Here is a 21146-nt window from a genome sequence, read left to right on the forward strand (position 1 = left end):
AACTTCCTCTTGCATGCATCAATACTGGAATATGCTGGGCAAAAAACCTCGCTTGAACAAATCTTTCCATCAGACAATGCTATTGCAAAATGTTGGATAAGTCTTTTGGAGAGAGAAATGAATCTGTTCCCTGTTAAATGATCTTTTGGAAAACAAATGTTTCTCTAAAGGATGTCATTTCATGGTTAGACGGATTGGTGAAAAAAGATACCTGTTTCACAAAGTGCTTATATTGGAATCAGAACAGAACCCCTTTACACAACTGTTCAAATCAATACCTTAAAAACACTGCAAACTATAGAGTTGAATATACAGAACCGAAAAGGTTGGAAGAAATGAAGGAAAAAAGAAACAAAGCAATGGACGTGTATTGTTATATACTTCTTGTAAACAATCCGAGATGGTTTATGAGCTTTGTTTATCCTTTTCTGAAATTCGCAGGACCTCTTTTGCCATTGCAGAGAATGAACTGGCTGTTTCTTGCATTTCAGTAGCTCTTAGATTGATTCCCTGCCCAATTAACCAAAAAACATTTTTCAGTAAAGTAAAAGGTATTATAACCCCTTTGCTCCTATCTACATTTAAACAGAAATTGAAGACTTAGTGCCACAATAATCTGCTGCCCATCCAAGTGGTGGTCGGCATTGGCTTGATTCAAAGCCTAGAAATTTCATAATGTAGGATGGAACCTTTTTTTAGTTACCCAACTTGATCACGACTAGTAATCAGGGAACTTGACATTTGGCAGAAGAAATGTTTATCAAGACTTCACTCTCTGAACCTGGCAAATATCTGATGAGGAAGAGGAAAGCAGCGCTTAAATTATACCTGCAACTTTCTTATATTCTCATGCAACTTGTTTTGGGCTATTTTAGCAGCACTTGATTCCTGCAAGCAAAAACAAAAGAATGACAGTCCTTTAGTTTAAAGCATCTCAACATGACTAAGATTATGATCGTAAGCATCAAAGAAATACTTACACCAGACAAAGAAAAACCATATTTCTTCTTGATTTGATCAACTGCACCAGTCTTCTCATCCTTTACCTCTTCCTTAATATTTTTCTCATTCTTAACATTCATCTGTTTTATTCTACCTGCAAATGACACAGTACATGTTGCAGCTTTCAAAGATTTCCAGGAGACTTGTAGTCTCAAAATTTCACCGTTAGCGACCCATGAATGGGCAGTTCAGTTCATCTACACTACAGGAGACTTGTAGTCTCAAAATTTCACCATTAGCGACCCCATGAATGGGCAGTTCAGTTAATTTCCAGCAACCAATGTAATCACTAAAAACATTGTCTCGTAATGACCTGTAAAAGCCTGAAACTTGCTCGCCAATTTCTTCTTGTTAAGAGCTGCCAACAGGTTCTGATCTTTGGTTTTCTCTACAGGATCGTCTAGATCGATGTCATCTAGACATACCAAATAATGAAAAACAGAAGATAAATCAAAATATTGGACCTCTCAGTATAAAAACTGAAAAAACAAACAAAGGAAATAGAAAAGAGATTGAGAGCCAACCAGCCTGCCTGAAAGATTCAATCATATTTAAAGCCTGTTTGTTTTTGCATTTTAAAGACGCTTTTAAAAAAATTGATTGTTTTTGCATTTCCAAGATGCTTTTAAAAATAGATTTTTAATTATTTTTTTTCTTTGCTTCAAATTAAAATTTAATTTTTTTTTCTTTGCTTCAAATTAAATTTTGTGGTATTTTCAGATTGTTTTGATGTGATGATGTCAAAAATAAATTTTAAGAAATAAACAAATATTATTTCGATATATTTTCAAGTAAAAAACACTTTGAAAAATAACCGTTACCAAAATACCAAACAGGCTTTTAAGTTTCCTTAGATAGTGCGGCTAAAAATAACCGTTACCAAAATACCAAACAAGCTTTTAAGTTTCCTTAGATAGTGCGGCCAACTGTGCGGTTAGCCGAACTACCAAACAAGCACTTAAAATTTGGCTTTCCTATCTACCAGTTTCAGCACTCCAAAACATAGCCTTAGCAGGTCATATAAAAGGATGGCAGGAAGCATCCCCATCAAATGATCTCCTACGAGTCAAACATATTTAAGTATAATCAGTAAACTTATGCACATACATACCTATGTCCAAGTCAATCCCATCATCATCCATAGCAATGCTATCTTTATTCTCATCACGATGACACTCAAAGTTGACAGTTGAAAAGATTTTTGAGAGTTCTTCAACACTCTCTTTCGTATCCTCAGTTTCCACCTCAGGAACTTGCTTTGGCTTACTTCCTTTCATTACTGAACTAAATATTCCCTAGAATGCCGAACAAGAAACCAGATTATCATCATTACCAGACCAGCGACAAAGTTCTACAGCTCTAAAAAACATACCCTTTTCTTTTCCTTTTGGATGATAGATCCAGTGGGAAGCCCTTCTTGTGAAAACATCAGTTCTTTTCTGTAGACTTGACTCACAAAATCAACAAGCCTGACAAGAAAGTATGGCCGAAGTTTAACCAACAAAGGTGCTCGAATGAGCTCACAAATGATTGTATTCGCTAAGAAAATGGAAATTTAGCAAATTGCGCTGGCCCTTTGAATTTCAGTTAGAAAGACAGAATGTTATTTTGACATCACAAACAAGTAGCTGCACCAACAGAAACCATATTGCTACTGCCAGAAAGGGAAAATGTTGGCACAGGTACTACACTATATTAATATCTTGTCTGAGTCAGCGCTCCAAATTAAAAAAAAAAGAAAAGAGTGAGAGATTGCAAAAGATAGCCAGAAGCATATACCTGAAGCTTTCCTTTTGAAACAACAGAGACACGATAAACATTTCCTGATCACCATTCATCTACAGAAGATTTTGATAGAAGTAAAAAAAAAAAAAAAAGAGTGAGAGATTGAAAAGATAGCCAGAAGCATATACCTGAAGTTTTCCTTTTGAAACAACAGAGACACGATAAACATTTCCTGATCACCATTCATCTACAGAAGATTTTGATAGAAGTTCAGGTAAATATTTCCAGAACTTTCTCAAGCAAAAGATTTGAAGAAGGCAATTAAAGCTGCTGTACCATAATAAGTTCCCCATCCCATGAACAGCATATCGATCTGGCAGAGAAAGAGTTCAGCTTTGGTGCGGAATAAGTGAAACCTCTGATTGAAGATTCTCTTATCAACGACAGCTCTGGCAGGGATCTTAAATTTCCACAAACAATTGATAGGTTATGCATTAGATGACTTTAAAATCTAGCAGTAATAATGTCAATAATAGATAAGAAAATACAATTGCTGAAGTTCAGCTTCCACATCAGTATTGATGCATGACTAACATAACCTTTTCCTTAATAGTCATTTCTTCTAGACAATGGTAGCAGACACCATCCTAAAATATATTTTCTCATGAACTTGCCTGATAACTACAATTGCATATTATGCCGTCCGTGTCCAGCACAAAATGATATTTCCAAAGTCTCACAATCAATTTAATATCGAATTCTTGGCAAGACTGCAGTTTTCATATGCCAGACAACACAAGCACATTGTACAAAGAGGTCATGATGATGGTCCTAGCTATGGACAAATAGGAGGATACCAGTTAAAAATCATTGCTAGACCAGCATTCTGCGCATGGTAAAGTTCAAAACCTTAATTTTCTAACTAAAAGAACATTAATAGCAGGGGAGTAAAGGAAGGCTGTGTATATAATGGGCACAAAAAAAAATCCAATAAAACCACCTTATTTCAATTTTTCCAGTTGAGAGAAGAAGTGCAAGGCCAGCATCAGATGCACCACAGAATGTTGAAGCCCAGCAACAAGAAGAAGATTGGAACTTCTTCTTGTAAAGAACCTTCTTGATACCCTGACACAGAAGAAAAAGGAAAAGGGAATGGTCATACAAAGTACTACTTTTTCTGCGAAGAACAAGTGGGTGTATAAATAAAGCAGTGATTACCTGAGCAACATGATTTAATGAATAGACATACACCGCTTTCTCAGAGCATATCAGCAGGGAAGACTGCTTTGGTCCATCCTCATCAGATTTACTTTTACTAGGGTCTTGATTATTTGACATTTTAGATCCTCTAGCTAACATGTCCTGCCCATCTGTGAACCATGAACAGATAATTCTTTCAGTCTAATTGATTATTATTGTCAAAATTGACAAACTAATCCTCCAAAGTTCATTGCATTGTCCATTCTCCAAATAATAGGAAGCCCTGAAGAAGCCAGTACCTACCTAGAATCTGCATAAATAGAGCTCTGTAAGGTTTCTTTGGATGAACACTGCTGGAACTCAGCAAGTTACCAGTGTCAGCATCAAGTGCCAAAACTGAAGAATCCTTTGTCGCCACTGCTAAAATATTTTTCTCAAATCCATGAAGAAAGCAGGTATCAAACTGCAGAGAGATGATGCCAGTGGATATTTCACTTGCGATGTGTTCTTGATATAGTAGCGTTGGCCCTTCAATATCAAAAACTGAAACCTGAACATTCATATGACAGTTCAAACCCCAGTTAGTAGCTTCTGACAGGAGATGGGTGGAAACCCTCAACATTTTTGGGGAAGCTATAGAGTCCAGTCCAGCTCAAAGACGATCCCTACCATCACATTTTTCTAACATTGCACTATCAATAATGGTTCAAGTTCAATCTCTAACAACTCCATGACATAAATTTTTCCTTTGAATTTGGAAAACGAAGATAAACTAAAAAAAGCACCATGGCAAAAGAAAGAAAAGAGAAAAAGCTTACGTATCCTTGATCAGACCCAACAGCAAGATGTACCAAGCTTGGGCTTATGTTGATAGATAGCACAGAACCATTCACTTTCATAAGTTTAACACTATGGACGTAATTGCTTCCCTTTTTCAAACTTCCTGGAAAGAAAAGAATGTTTACTTTTGGTATATTTCAGTGCATGAAGACGTGAAAATATCACTGGAAGTGAATTATGCATGATAGAAATCCTAGCCAAAGGTCCATATAATGAGTAACAGACATGGACTGATTATATTCAACTAGATACAAAATTAATTCTGGTCCCAAAGTCGAAGGGGACCATGGAATTACACATGCAGGAAGTTTGATTAGATGTTGTTCATATATAGGAAGGCTATATTGTGGCACATCATCAAGGAGCATGAACTTTACCTAACATAGAACAGTCATGTTACTACAGCACAATAACAATTAACCACAGTATCCATTTATCCAAAAAAATAAAATCAAAACGTAGCATCATGGATTTAGTCATACCTTGGAAAGACATAAAACTGTTCTCAGCATATGGCTCAGGTTTAAATTTAAAGATGCGAACCTGCAGATAGAAAATATGGTAAGAAAACCATAAATATTCTGAGCATAGACAAATGCATCTACCAAAGGATATATTTGCTTGTGCATGTGGTGTGCGCTTTCCGAATGACATTTTACCATTCCACTCTGATCCCCTGAGATAAGAAGTCGAGAATCGGCATGAAAATACAATGCTGTCAGTGCTATACCACTTAAAGAAAAATCATCTTCGCTCTGCGTGTAAGAGAGGAAAACAGTAAATCAGGGGCCAAAGAGAGAAAAATAAGCTTCTAGTTTCATCTAAATTCCTTGAGTGTAGAATTCTTCCTTTTTTTTTTCTTTTTGTTTCTTTAATCCTCTGCTACACAAAACATTTCAAAGGTATCGTGAAACTCACCTGTTGCTTAAGTGATAGCATTGGGATGGGAAATGGACAAGACACATCCCAAAAATTTATGGCTCCATCACTGTGTCCAGTTATGTACAGGTTTTTAACCTTTGTAAATCCATTAAACTGGAATGAATGAGTGCCATCCTTGGGTCTTGGCTCAAAAGGAAAAGGTGATGGAATGTTTTTAGCCAACCGAATGTAATCCTACAACAGCATACAAATCATCAAAAAATTGAATATTTTTGGCCAACAGAATGTAATCCTACATCAACTAGAAAATCATAAAAAAGAGGAACCGACTAATGAACCCCATATTGTTAGACAGTTGCATATTAGAACCTTTTCATTATATTACCTCATCTCCATAAGTCAACAAATTTGGGGTATTTGTTATGAACTTTGCCACAGTGATGCTTGAGTCAGCAAATGGCATCTTCACCATGACCTCCTTTGGCAGTGAGGGTGAACTTTTGGATTGGGATTGTAGAAGATACTTCTCGATCAAACAATCATCGTAGACATAAATGCGCCCTGATTTCCCAATCAGGACAAGAATATCCTGTTTATGCTTGCTTTGATCAAACGAGCTAGAAATGATCTCGATGTCAATACAAGGCTCAGGCAAATAAAGCCCCAACTTGATCATGCGAGTTTCAATATGCTCGTTCAATAAGATTACCTGCCCATCCAGATTCAAAATGCCATATGCATTAACAAATTAGCATCAAAATATTATAACCAGTTTTGTTATATCCTAATCAGAAAAGAGCCTAAATTTTTTTAACAGCAAGCTTCGAAACAACTGGTACTCAAGCAAGTAAAAAGGCAACCAGCTCAGAATTTGCAACTCAAGAAGCAAAGCAAAGTTTCACCTATACTTGGAACCAAAACTAAGTGTGTTTGTTTCAAATGCATGCACATGACATGAAATTATATTATCATTAACATAAAAGATGAAAAACATTAATTTACCAAAAAAACAGAAGTAAAACATCATTTACCTGCAAATTGTTTGTAGATGCAAGGTCAGAAGCACCCATAACATAGAGTCGACTTGCCTTCCCATCTGCATAAAGCCATTTCAATAATGCTATAGGAATCTTATCCACCTTATATCCAAGATTAAGTTTCAATATAGGAGCATTTTGTGTGGCCCTATCCAAGTTTAACTCGGTTCTTGAATTTGTGACAGCTGGGATGCTCCAGATAAAAATCTCTCCATTACTGTACCCAACAGCAACTTTACTTCCAAAAGGGCATGCCCAGCATGCAGAGGTTACTTTCTTCATTTCGTGATGTTGTGATTGCAGCAAACCTCCACCTGTTGTGAAGATGGATTTACTCTCTCGAATATCCCACAATGCAAGCAGGCCATCTCTAAATACTATAAGAACTCTGCGTTATAGAAAATGATGAATAAAAGAATGAGACCTTCAACTATCATGCCATAAAAGAAATTACACAGAATATTTGTTCAAAAAGTGTGACAAATAAGGCCTTCAAGGCTTTTCCAATCCCTTCACTTGGGTTGTTTACACAAAGGAAAATGCAGTTGCCTCGAGTAATTTGAGTCATTTTATCTGCTTAAACATTGTATACGAGCTGCAGGGCTAGGCCATCGCTACAATTACTCTTAGGTTTAAAACATTGAAACTTAAACAGACAGTTGATGAGGGAACAGGAGAACGAGACAACCTCTTGCTTTCAGCAGCTGGTTGGGGCAGTGTGTGCAATACAGCAGTATCACCAGAAACTTCAGCTGGACTCCCTGGACGAAATTATCAATTGCATTAACTATTATATCAGCTGGTTTTAGTACATTAGAAAGCTTAGAGAAGAACAAACATGCATGTTACAAGATAAACAAAAAATGCATGCCTCTCTTCCTAGAACAAACAAGGAATTTCAAATTGGCACATGATTCAAAACCAGTGCAAATTAAAGATTCTTCGTTCATGGCCATTAATAATGGGCAGAATGCACCCCAAGGCACAGAAGTGTGTCTCACCGTGAGAAGCAGATAGGGGTATGGTGTATTTCATTAGTTCAAAGTGACATGATTCTTGATCAAGCTTCAAAACCACGACATTACCAAGATAATCTCCAACGTAACTGCCAAAAGAGATCTTTCAGCCATAATTACAAGTAACCAATCAATGAATATAAGCATCTTCCTTGCTGCGGAACAACGAAGTCCAGAAACACTTACATGTACAGATTACTTTGCATAACTGTAAATGAGGTGATGTCTTCTTTAAAAACATGTACATTAGACAACACTTTGCTGTCTAAATCCCAAACCTAAGAAAATTGAACGATTCAATGTTGTGATCGAAAGCAAAATATTCACGCAGTTATACAGAGCTAGAAATAGAATAGAAAATTAAAATAAATATAAAAACATCGAACAGAATTTACTCGAATGGGGTTACTTGCCTCAATTTGGTTCTTGGATGTTACATTTACAAGGATCCCTTTGTTTTGAATGAACTGAAGATCAAAAAAAGAAGGAAAGAAAGCATGCTTATGTAAAAACTATCTAAAACTCCAATATATTAAAAGAAATGCAGGGAAGAAAAAGGAAGGCAACATGAACCTGTAAAAACTTGCTTGGTACTGCCTCAGGAGATTCAAGCAGAGCTTGAGTGTTATCTCTTCCAAACAATTTGATTCTTCCATCTCTTAAGGGACCAAAAAGAAACATCGATTAAATGGTCATACATTGAAATTATGTGATGCGAGTCAAAATGGCCGAGGAGTACTCACTGCGTAGAGATGGCAAGTATCTTTTGAATGGTGTCATATGCAAACTTCGTTGCTCCATGTGGTATCCCGTAATGGAATACCAATCGTGGTTCTACATCACTGGGTTTCAAGCCATCAGAAGCCCCTCCAGGCTACAGCAAATGGCAAAAAGCAGTGACAAGCTATTGAGAATCAAGATTCCACCAGAACAACATACAGGATGAAGTTTGCTTAGGTAATTCCATGTATTGAGAATCAAGATTCCACCAGAACAATATACAGGATGAAGTTTGCTTAGGTAGCCCTTTGACTTTATTATTCATTGAGCTTTTTTTTTCTTTTTAATAATTTTAACACCATCATCAGTATATCAAAATTATATATATAATACTTTTAAAATAGCAGAACATTCTGAGAAAACAGTATAACCTTATTACGAGATTACAATTGATGAACAGAAATGGGGTGCGAGAAATTCCAAAGAAGATGAAGGGTCCGTTTGGAAATGAGATTATAACTTGCGGTGAACCTGTATTATCCAATCTCAAAACCAAACAGACAATAAATTATTCTTCTTGATCATAAAATTGGACATAGACTCGGGGGACAAAAATTAAGACATCAAAGCCATACAGATTCATGGGCCCCACACCACCGCCCATGACATGAACAGGTTGGTTACTCGTACGCAGTTGGTATTCTTTCCTGGGGTTGACCATTTTCGCCATCCTAACGTTTCTTTTTGAAAAACCAACCGACACTTCTGCTTGATTACATCAATAGCCTCAACATTTAGTTTTGATTGGTCACTTTCTAAAAAGAAAAAAAGGAAATCAAACTCAAAGGTTGAAAGATCCGTTCATGATGCATTCATTGTTTATCCGCTATTGTTTTTAATATAGTGGATTAGACAGTTTCTTTTTAGGATTAGACAGTTTCTTTTTATTTTATACAGTTGCTTGCAGTCTGTTAAGGTTGTTTTTATTTTCTTTTAAAAAACTTATATATTTTTTAAAATATTTGTTTTTAATATTAACATATTTAAAAATAAAAAATAAAAAATAAAAAAATTTAAGTAAAAAAATTATGAAAAGTGGATTATACCCCACCCCAAACAATCCTTTATCTCTCTCACACACACACGTGGCAGCAATTTGGGCTTCCCTGGTTCCGTTTAAATCTCACGTGGCAGCAATTTGGGCTTCCCTGGTTCCGTTTAAATCTTAATTAAAGTTTTGTGGGATCCAAAGTTTCATAATGTAGTTTCCTTCTGTAAGAAAAGTCAAGGCAGTTACGTATCGTTTAGAGGGCCAACTTATATTTTTTAAAAAATTAATTTTTAAAATTAAAAATTAATATTTTATATTTTGGATATAGGCTAAATTTTAAAATATTTTTTTTTAAATAAAAAATATAATTTTAATACATTTTAAAATAAAAAATACTTTAAAAAACAACCCCCAACATAATTTATCATAAATCCAAACCACAGTGACAATGTATCTGTTTTTGTAATTTTTTTATTTTAAATTAATTTTTTGATTTTAATATATTAAAAACAAAAATAAATTTAAAAAATAAAAATAATATTTTAATATATTTTTAAACTAAAAAAATTTTAAAAATAACCACAGAGCTTTAAGTATTATTAGTTAAATCATCCCAATTCATTTTTTACATGGAATGTTAATTTACACTGTACATATATATTTTATATAAAACAAACAAAGAGAAAAATAAAAGTCATTTGAATAAATTTTGTATAAGAACACATGTATCACAATTAAACATGATTTTTTAAAGAAAAATAAATTAAAAATGAAAAATTAATGGTCATTTATATTAGAAAAGGAACTTATTTATAAATTTTCCAAAATTCATAATGGTAACTTTTAAAAAAATGATGTAGACAGCTGGCACATCCTCTTTCAAGGGAAAGCATGGTAAAGTGGATTTAGTAAGCGAAAAATATGTTTAGTATCATCTTCCACCTCATTAAAATCTACACCTTTATGACCAAAAACACTATAATATACTCTCATTTATGCAATGGAGACTTGCTGTCCTCATTCCTATCCGAATCGACCTCACGAAGTTTTATGCTTTCAGATTATTTTAACGTTTTAATATAAGAAATATATTTTAAAAATAAAAAAATTTCAACTAAACCATTGTAGATGACGTTGTTTAACTTTAAGGATAAAAAAATACATTGTAGATGACGTTGTTTAACTTTAAGGTGACAAAATCAATTAAAAATGACATTGACATGGAGACCCTCTTGCCATTCATGCCAACATTGCTAATGTCCATGGGAGAAATGCAGCGACAAAAACCCAAGAAGCCAAGTTCTCTTTCCCAAAATACTCTACGTATCGAGAAGAGCATGATCATAGAATTCTTAATTTATAGATGTAAATCTTGGGAACAACAAATCAATCCAATCCATGAACATTTGATGGCTATTTAACTAGTTTCACTACCCACAACATTTAAGAAGAAGAAAACTGGTGTATAGAGAAGCAAAGCAAGCAATTCTTGTATTCATCAAAGAAAGAAACAGATCAGGAAATGAAGAACAGTTTCACTTCCTTACCTTCTTTATCGAAGCCTTCTCCACAAGCTTCTTGACAAACATAACTCCAAGTTCCAAATCTTCTTCAAGAACCAGCGTTGATTTAGTCAAAATGGGTTCAGCAGAAAAGACACACAGAGTGAGAGAGAGAGAGTTTTGCCTGTGCGTTACTAGCGAGTGAGCAGAGGACGGTTGATTTCAGTTTCTTTGGAAGAGAGAGCAGTTATTTTATAGCCAATAACAGCAATAACAAAATTAGAAGGTTTTGATTTGATGTGATGATGACACGTGGGAGGCTGATTAGGCTGTCCAATTATAAACATTGGTGAGACAGACGAGGAGAGGAAAGAACAAATATTGAAATGGTACTGTGTATTTATTTAATGTTTAATACTCTGCTGAAGGACAAACGATGAAGGAAGGCAGATACAGATCCAAAGCAAAGATTTTTGGATGTCAGTTTCTGACGACCAAGTTAAGAAAGACACGTCGCAGGACTATGATGTTGATGCTTGGACGGACGTTAGTTTTGGAAGATTTGGTCGTGATTATTTTTTAAATATTTTTAATTTAAAAATATATTAAAATAATATTTTCTAACTTTTAAAACGAACTCAGAAATATTAAAAATAATTAATTTTAAATTAAAAAATTCTATTTCTTTAAAAACATTGTTTATATCACAAAAAACAATGCCTTGCCATCGTAGCAGAAGATGGGCAAATGGAAAGTTCCAAGTGATAGATTAAAGATATTTTATGTTAATTACAGACTCGAGGGGGAGAGAAGTATCCTTGATGGGCCGTTCACCAAGATCAGATAGGCCCGTATGTTTTGGGCTTGGACGCAGGTAGTGACAATGGAAACTCTCGCTATTGTGGGAAGGGATTGGGCTCTGAAGTTTAAAGGCCCAATTAAAATTGTACTCTAGAGATGAAAAGACCAGGGCTGAGCCTTGCTTGCTAAGTTGAGCTAGAAATGTACAAAGCCCAAAATCAAGTTGCCTCCATGTCCCGTAAAGTCATTGGGTGCAATCAAAAGAGGTGGCCCACCAAGCTCCCTACCAGCCCCAAAAAATAATGAGACTGCAACTTTAGGGAACCTAAAACTTGCCCCCCCAAGTCCCCAACCACGTGCCCAAGTGACATAAAAGTTGCCCTAGAAGACCTTTGGTCCCCATTGATGAAGACCGAGGAGCTCCACCATTAGCTACATTCGTTGCATCCACTCATCTCCCTTTGTAGTCTCTCCAAACCTTCGAGTTGGTGACTCCAATGGGTAAGTAGGTTTGGTATCCGAACTAGTTTATTGCCAGTGATATTGTTACAGGTCGGACCGAAGTTTTTTAAAATATAAAAAAATAATATTTAGGTTATTGAAAGTTTTTTTTATGTATAAATTTAGTATAATGATTTAAATTTAAAAATTCTCAACTTAAATCTTTACCTAGTCTTGATTTTAAATTAAATTATTTTAGAATTGTCCTGATATGATTCTTTTAGTTAGATAAATCCATAAAAAAAATTAAATTAATTTTAGATAATCCATGACATGAGTTTATTCAAACCCTTTGTTATAAAATAAAATTAAAGAAGTACAAAAAATTATATTACAACAAATCCCAAGCTTGTGGAATACAATTGCCTCATGATAAATTTGTTAACGAATAACATGGTAAGATATTAATCTATTCTTCATGTAATTAATTAAGAGCATGATTACGAACATGGTTTTTTTTATATTTTTATATTATTTTGATATTTTGGTTTTAAAAAATATTTAAAAAATAATATTATTATAATATATTTAGTTTTAAAAAATAATATTATTATAATATATTTGTAAATAAAAAACATATTTAATCAAATCCACAGTAATTTGGTTGTTTAGGTAATTAAAACATAATCTGCGATTTGAAACCGAAAAAGAGTTAAGAGAAATAAATTCTTATAACATGTGAATTAAGCGTGATAATACCAACTACGTGCGCCAAAAGTGGCACAGGAATATAAGTAATCTCAAGATCTTATCAAACTCATCAAGCGAGCACATGAGAAAAGGCTCTGAAGAGTGGTAAAGTTGACACGTAGAGCATCGTCTTCAGGGCTCTTGTTGTCGCCTGTCCTTTTTCATTGGGAACCACGCCTTCACAGGAGATAGAAAGAGAAAAACTGGACTCCTGCCATTAGAATGCCGCCATTCAAATGCATGCACAGTGCCAAATGATTTTTATTTGCTTTGCGAATCATGGATTTCTGGGGCAACAATTCTTCAATCGCTTTGCAATTTTCCATCTATGCATCTCATTCGCACGATCAACTAGTGTATTTGTTTTATATTTTGCAAGCTAATGACCAGAATACAAGAGAGGGAAAGGTTTGGAGTTCCAATGGAGTTAATAATGGACTTGATTGAAGAGAAAAATTTGAATTTAGAACAAAACTGGCCAAGATTGCATGAATTAGAGGGCCAAGGACCAAATTTAAAAATCAGCCAAAGTTGAGGACCAAATCAAAGTGGATCGGGGATTAGATTCTCTGAGGTTAAAAGTCAAATTGAAAATCTATAAAGATAAGGATTTAAATTAAAAAAATACTTAAATTTCAAGACCAATGTAAGAATGTATAAAATAATATCGTTTTAATCAGTTCAATAAGAAAAATACATGTTATTTAAATGCTAAAAGAAGAAATGATATTTCGTTTGCTATCTTTTTAATGTAGAATTCAAGCCCTACCTCGATACTTAAAAATAAATAAACTTCAATAGTTGTATTTATAAATCATTGTTGCATAAATAAAATCGACAACTCGTCTCAATATCCAGGTTGAGTTTAATGAGTCTAACATGGACCTGTCTAATTATTAATTAACATGACTTGATAGGCTATTAATAGTCATATGTTATGATCAATAACAAGTGATTGTAGATATGTTAATTCACCAAGTAATTAAGAGCAACAAAAATAACTTTGGTGTTAGAAAAGACATACTTGAACCTATCATCTACCTTGTATGTAGATTCTTTAAAGTAGATCCCGATTCTCACTTATCAAGATAAGATTATTAATAGATTAGACACAACAAACCATTAAAAATAAAAAACAATAAGCGAAGCAACTCATTTTAAATAAAATATTTTACCGTGATAATATTTTTTTTTAGCATAGTTAGTTTATCATCTTAGATCTTTAAAAATAAATCAGGATTTTAGAGTAATTATAATATTATATGATGATATTTTCTTTATAAAATCAACTATATATATATATATATATATCATAGAAGGTTAATTATGTAAATTAAATATCCAAATCAAAGTTATTTATTTCTATCCACCAAACTATTTAAAGTGCAAGCCTTTCTTTTTGTTTGACATTGCATTTCAAATAAGTATTTTGTAATTTTTTAAAAAATTATAACTTAAAATTAATTTTTTATATTTTTAAATTGTTTTGATATATTAATATTAAAAATATTTTTTTAATACTATTTTAATATATATTTAAATGAAAATATGTTTACAAAAGAGAAGGCCAAAACAGGCAGGCAGGCAGGCAAACCCTAAGATTCTATTGCATAATGGTCAAGTCAACGAACCATCATAGCACGCAGCTCTCTAATTAGCAATCAATTACTGACACATTCTCTGTCAAATAAAAATATCGCAGCAAACAAAGAAATAAAATGAAACTGCACATTCTTTATGGTTGTTTAATATGGCGCCAAATGGAGGGTTCGTGCGCATAATTTAACTGTCCATGAGCTGTTCGTCGTGTGATACAACATATCATGATCTTTATGGTTTTAATTAATAAATCAATTTAGGTTTTCTTTTAAGGGTCATAATTCTTTTCTATCTTCTTTTTTATCTAAAGGTGGACTCTAATCCACCCAATAATTAGACTGTAAGGGAATATATATCTATATACAAATAATTAACAAAATAATGAATTAAAAACAGAAAAAGAGTAATAATGGGAATAAAGTACAACACCACATGGATTGGAAGCTTCATTTTCTGCTTGCTCTATCATTCCAGCCATGAATGATCAACTTAACTTCTCTCTACAACTAAAAAGTATATCCTTTTTTCATCCTTCATCATTACAACAATAGTCATTATCGTTAATTTATTGTTCTCTCCTTTTGGCCTCCTACATTACACAAATCCCATCTTTGAATTCCCACTTTTTGCTTCAAATTTCATCTCCACTGTTCAAGATCCTCTGTTTCTTGTACTTTCAGCTCAAAAACCCAGTCGTTTTTTGGTTTCTTTGACTCCAAAGTTTGCATTTTTGCTCCAGTGTTTTCTCATAGAGGTATGTTTGTATTTCATTCTACTCTTTCTGGTAGTTTTGGTAATTGCAGAAGGAGAGGATAAGCCATATTTTTGTGTTTTTCATGTTTGGTCAAGGTTTGTTTTGTTTAAACAGTGAAACAATGATTGATTACGATTGAAATTTAGCAAATTTAGTATTGTGCATAACTTCTATAACCAGAGCAGAATCTTTTCTTGCTACTTTTGTTATGGCCATTTTTTTGTGGAATACCAGGAACTTACTCCTTTTTTTTTTTTTTTCCAACCAAGTGGATGTTAATATTCTTCTTGTTTTGAGTTCATTTCCTTACATCAATACATCAAGATTCTGGATTGACGTGGGGTGTTGACTTAAGGAGATCTACTTTCAGTAATTTTGATGCGAGATACAATGAGCTTCATTTATCTCAATTTCTTGGCGTGCTGATTATGTAAAGTTCCAATCTTTTGCTTTTGAAGTTAAGATAAGGTTGGCCTCCAGCTGTAATACAAGAAAACATTTGTTTTGTTGGTTCACTATAATCCTCATGGGCTACAAAAAAATGGATCTTATTTTTACTGGATCTGTTATATTTTCATCTCATTGTTCAGTCTTTGAAAAGTCTTTATTCAATTATTCTAGTTTTATGTCAATGATGTTGGGAAGAATTTGTGGGCTCGCAGGGTTTCCAGCTGCAGGATTGTATAATTTGTGGATAAGAGCAATCATTTTACGCTTGAATGTGCAAGGCAGATACATTACTGAGGAAATGACAGCTTTTTGGTAGACCATCTAGCTGCATGGGAGGATTTTTGCACCTTTTTGACTTTAATCAAGACAGCATGGCCAGGAAAATTCTTGCTCATAGGCGACATGTTGATGGTAAGTATTGCCATTATTTTCTTTTCTTTTCTTTTTTCTATGCAAAGGTAGAAACTTTTATATATGGTTTTTCAATGCCTGTTTAACAGGGACATGTACTTTAGATTATTAGCAATCTTTCCATCCCTAACTGCAAGAACGGGTTAGTCTATGTTTGATGGCACTTTTCTACCACTACAGTTGATTTCCTAAGCAGTTAACAGTTTTGAAACCGTTGTCTTGGGTTTTATCACGCCACAATCCACATAGTCTAAGCTGATGAAAGATGCTCAGGTGGTACACATCAAAGACTAAATTGGAATTTTAATATTCATTCGTTTGTAGGAAATATTAGCTGACTCTATTACCCCGTAACCTGTTGATATGCCTGTTCCTGAATTGCTAGCCTGTATTGAGGGGTTGATCTGGTTTTTTAAATGTTAGATGAGGGTATGGTCAATTTGGCACCGGTGGGTGGTGAACTTTCACATTTCTCCATGATGAAATTAAAGCTTCTCTCTCACAAATAGATGAGAGATTGGCTGCTATTCTTTTGTAACTTGCTGAATCTGTATTTCCATCAATAAACTGACTTGATCAAACTGATCTACAGGACTGGAAGCTCCCCGGAATAGCTTGGAGCTGCAAGTAGAATCTTCTCAGAGCTGCTGTGCTGCAGGAGATGCACTGGTAAATTTTCTTCATCAAACGCCTAGCATATCTTCTAACATTATCACGAGAGTTGCTGTTCAAGCCTACGCTTCTGCATTTGTATACCATAACAGTGTTTTACATTTGATATGGAAATATGGTTTGCATTCTGGTGGATTGAAAATTATAATTTAATGGGAGATCTTGAGGTTCAGGATTGGATCATTTCTGAGTTTCAGGAAATTACCCCAATTTGGAGCTTCGCATGCAACTGTCTTCATTTATATGATATCAGCCTACTCGTACTCACTCTCCTAACACATGATATTTTACAGAGAGTGTCTATTTCCAATCTGCTATGTTCTTCTAAGAATTCTCACTGTCTTATTGGTATTTCAGATAAATATTGTTTTCTTTGTTTACATATTCACTTAATCTTTGCTGTGAGTTTCAGTACTCTTATGAGATCGAAGAAAACTGGTCTCAAAAGAATTGTTATCCGATTGAGGCTTCAATGAAGAGATTGATTAATGAGGAAATTTCCCAGCAATCAAGAGCAAAGAAAAATGCACCAAGCATTGTTGCCCGACTGATGGGGGTGGACATGTTGCCACTAGAAACGAAATCTGCAGTTCAGACGATTGATAACAAGAAAGCAATCACAGAAACCAGGATCTCAAAAAAGGAGAAGAATGAAAGAAGGTCAGCTGCTCATCTCTCTTCCAACTCAAATTCTTGTAGGCAGACGGAACTTGATTCACTTTATGATGTTAAAGAGCAAGATGCTTATAGATGGAGTAAAGGCCAAAAGTTAGGGAAACCGAGCCCTCGAGAACATCCTCAAGAGGAGGAACTACAAAATTTTAAAAAGGAATTTGAAGCATGGCAAACTGCTAGGTTTAAGGAATATTCTAAGGTAGTTGAACATGACAGCACTCCCGGTCGGTCAGTTGTTCAAGAAAACATCAACAAGAAAAAAATGGCTCTTGATGTAGATTCCAGGATACCAGCAAGCGAGAGGCATGCAGAACCCAAGTGTCTTACATCAAAAGCAAGGTCACATGAAAGAAGTGGGTTACAACATCCTAGACATAAAGTGGAACTATTTCCAGGTGAACAGGAGGATTTTTTTCCGGCAAGAAACAGAACTGTAAGTAGAAACACCGAGCACTCCTTGATAAATTATGATGAGAAACTGGATAACTCTTCTGCTCATACACGGATAGTGATCTTGAAGCCTGGTCCTGATAGGATTTGTGACCACGATGAGTCCTGGACTAGTTCCTCAGGAACTTTTGAGGACAGAGGTAGCATTGAAGATTTCCTTGAGGAGGTAAAAGAACGGCTGAAATGTGAATTGCAAGGGAAAACTCAAAGAAGGAGTTCTGTGGTCAGAGGAAGTGGAATTGAAACCCCCTTTAGTGAAAGGCCATCAGATCCAAAACAAATTGCTCAGCATATAGCAAAGCAAGTCAGGGATAGTGTAACTCGGGACCTCGGGATGAGTTTGCTCAGATCAGAATCAACAAGATCGTATAGAAGTGAAATTCAGTTTAATGAGCCAGGTTCTCCTGAGTTCATCAACAGAGATACTAGAAGATTCTTGTCAGAGAGATTGAGGAATGTTTTAAGGAGAGAGACACATCTAGATGATCCCATAGTTATCAATGGCATTTCTGGATCATCTCTATTGGAAAATGAAAGGGCCAGACTAAAGCATGTGGGAGATTCATTGAAAGCTGTAAACGAGCCGAGCTATTGGGAAATCATGAAAGATGAACAAGAAATGCAAACTAGATCATTCAGGCATGGGGATGAAAATGGAGCACCTCACCACAAATTATCTCCAAGGAACCTAATCAGGTCTTTATCAGCTCCTGTGCCAGGAACATCTTTTGGGAAGCTTCTTCTTGAGGACCGACACATTTTAACCGGTGCCCATATCAGGAGGAAGCATGAATCCCTTGAAAATGTGACCTTGGAGTTGAAGAAACGGAAGAAAGAAAGATTTAACATAAAAGAAAAGGTTTCCAATTTCAGATACAGCTTCTCTCTTAGGGGTAGGCTGTTTGGCAAGAAGATCCAATCAATGATGGAATCACATAATGCTGAACAGGAGCTTGTAAAGGATATCATGAACGGGCCAACAGTTATTAGGAACTTTGGCGAGAGAAACATAATGGTACTATTTTCTTTCCCTCCAGTACAATAAATGAAAGAAGAGGTTCATATTCTGTCCACTTCTGTCGTCTAATCAGCTTATCATTGAACTTTGCTCCTAGGAAAACTCGACTGAGGTGCCTCCAAGCCCTGCATCTGTGTGTAGTAGTGCTCAAGAAGAGTTCTGGAGGGCAACAGATTACCTCAGCCCAGCATCAACACCTGATATGACAATGGGAGAAGATGATGCCATGCCACAAGTTTTTAAGGAGATCAGTTCTAATCTGAATGGTATGGAAACACTTGTTTCCTCTTGGTGATGCCTGTAACATGCCTGTTGCCATGCCTTTAATATTTTTATTGATTTCAAGGCTAGTGTTCGGGTGAAAATTAAAAAAGAAAAGTCAGCCTCAATGAATTTGGCCCATGTTTTCCGATTTTAGATGCTCTATTAGTTTTCATATGCTACAAGATATGGAGGGAAAGGATCCCTAGGTAATCTAGTGTAAGGAACTTCTCTATCATCACATGCTCATTTTCTGGCTAGGTGACCATGCCATAAATCTTGATGACTGGTCATGATATCCATGTTCTCTTAAGTGTCCATTTTCCTCTAATTTCTGGCTCCTTATGGTTATATCATGAAACCTAGTTCTTCTAGTTCTTATCAAACTCTCAGCATATTATACAACTTGAAATATTATTCTGAAAACCAAGACACTAGCAATACAAGGCCCTTCCATTGAAAGTATGAATGTGAAGTTGTTTTCTGATAGCTTCTTTTATCCTGTTGATTATGCAGAGCTGCGACGGCAACTAGATCAACTTGGGTCCGTTAAACCTGAAGAGACAACAATTGAACATGAGAGCAACGAGTTCAAACTAGATGATCTAGAGGACAAAGCAGAAGCTTACGTAAGAGATTTGCTTATTGCTTCTGGTTTCTATGATGGATCATCTGATAAATGTTTATTGAGATGGGACCCATTTGCAAAGCCTATCAGCAATTCAGTGTTTGAAGACGTTGAAAAATCTTGTAAAAAATTGTTGGCCATGGATGATGGAGCTACTGCAACGCATCACAATGAGACGAAGGCAGATCACAGAATGTTATTTGATATGTCGAATGAGGCGCTTTCAGCTGTACTTGGACCACCTGTGACCATGTCTAGATTCAGAAGAAAGGTCATCGATTGGTCCATGCTGCCACATTTACACGGAAGGAAATTATTGGATTCTGTGTGGGAGATCATCCGTGAGAATTTATACCCTTCCAACGACAAATCCTTCTACTCTCTAGATAATATGGTGAGCAAGTATTTAGAATCCAGTCCTTGGTCTGGCTTGATAGATGATGAGGTAAATAATTTCGGAGGAGAGATAGAATGTCTTATCATGGGAGATCTTATAGAGGAAATGTTGAAGGATTTATGCATGGATTAGTCCCTTCTCTGCTGTGATAAAAATATCAAAATCATCAGGCAAATAACCAAGGCATGCTAAAGATTCTACTGCATGTTTATATCCTTACTGGGAATACCAAGTTTTCTTGCTTGCTACGAGTTTACGTGTGGAGTTAGAGATTTTGCATGTGCATGAATGTATATAGGTTCCTTGTGGGAGTTGAGTTCATAAACCGTATCCTTACTGTAAATGAGTTGATTTGCATGGATTAATAGGTATTTTTCTTGACAGACTGGGTACATGATTCATAATTTATCTAACCTTGAATCTCAATACATTTCTTCTATTCACTGGCATAAAATCCAGTTATTAAGAGCTTGCCTTGCTTCAATTCTTCAACTTCTCTAGCCCATTTTCTTCCATGGCCCAGGTTGGATGGCCCTGGCCTTCGTTTCCTGTACCTAGCTCATAAGGGCGCTAAAGTATAATCATTGCAAGGGGAAAACTATTGCATTTTTGTTAAGACAATTCGGTTAGTGAAAAAAACACAAGAAGAGGTACGAGTAAAGTGCAAGAAAGAAAATATTCAAAAGAGAGGCCATTAAAAGATCTCCCACTAAGCCAAGAATCTCGTGGAAAGCACAAGGAAAGGGACTGTAGGAAAAAGAAACCGAAAAGAAGAAAATAATTCTTAAAAATATATGACAAATAGAATGCTTGAGACATGGTTCGATGATAATAGTCTCAATGTCCCAAAATCACTCGAAACAA

General features: G+C 35.1%; 2 protein-coding genes across 6 annotated transcripts; one reads left to right on the forward strand and one right to left on the reverse strand.

The window, feature by feature from the left end:
* Positions 1–150: 150 nt before the first annotated feature.
* DAW1 (Transducin/WD40 repeat-like superfamily protein) lies at positions 151–11383 on the reverse strand. Of its 3 annotated transcripts, none has more exons than XM_011023877.1 (24): positions 11021–11383; positions 8446–8576; positions 8276–8360; positions 8116–8169; positions 7889–7980; positions 7688–7791; positions 7375–7447; positions 6681–7074; positions 6035–6358; positions 5686–5883; positions 5427–5522; positions 5250–5310; positions 4746–4870; positions 4231–4477; positions 3946–4097; positions 3728–3852; positions 3064–3187; positions 2782–2840; positions 2375–2471; positions 2114–2297; positions 1316–1417; positions 981–1096; positions 829–888; positions 151–510 (listed from the first exon to the last, which is right to left on the reverse strand). In XM_011023877.1, exons 1-24 carry the CDS (start codon positions 11060–11062, stop codon positions 406–408), a joined length of 3150 nt encoding a protein of 1049 aa, XP_011022179.1. In that variant the 5' UTR covers positions 11063–11383; the 3' UTR covers positions 151–405. The 3 variants fall into 3 exon arrangements, with proteins under 3 accessions (XP_011022179.1, XP_011022176.1, XP_011022177.1); XM_011023874.1 differs by lacking the exon at positions 2782–2840 and adding an exon at positions 2916–2974; XM_011023875.1 differs by lacking the exons at positions 151–510; positions 829–888; positions 981–1096; positions 2782–2840 and adding exons at positions 1139–1207; positions 2916–2974 and having other exon boundaries at positions 1265–1417.
* A 3587-nt stretch (positions 11384–14970) lies between these two features.
* Positions 14971–20748, forward strand: TRM26 (RB1-inducible coiled-coil protein). 3 transcript variants are annotated; one of them, XM_011023878.1, is made up of 6 exons: positions 14971–15320; positions 15983–16181; positions 16774–16850; positions 17266–18993; positions 19094–19262; positions 19774–20748. In XM_011023878.1, the coding sequence occupies exons 2-6, from the start codon at positions 16100–16102 to the stop codon at positions 20412–20414; spliced, it is 2697 nt and encodes an 898-aa protein (XP_011022180.1). In that variant the 5' UTR covers positions 14971–15320; positions 15983–16099; the 3' UTR covers positions 20415–20748. The 3 variants fall into 3 exon arrangements, with proteins under 3 accessions (XP_011022180.1, XP_011022181.1, XP_011022182.1); XM_011023879.1 differs by lacking the exon at positions 14971–15320 and adding an exon at positions 15357–15788; XM_011023880.1 differs by lacking the exons at positions 14971–15320; positions 15983–16181 and adding an exon at positions 16244–16454.
* Positions 20749–21146: the final 398 nt, after the last annotated feature.

Source organism: Populus euphratica, unplaced genomic scaffold (assembly GCF_000495115.2).
Source record: "Populus euphratica unplaced genomic scaffold, PopEup_1.0 scaffold12.1, whole genome shotgun sequence".
Taxonomy (NCBI): domain Eukaryota; kingdom Viridiplantae; phylum Streptophyta; class Magnoliopsida; order Malpighiales; family Salicaceae; genus Populus; species Populus euphratica.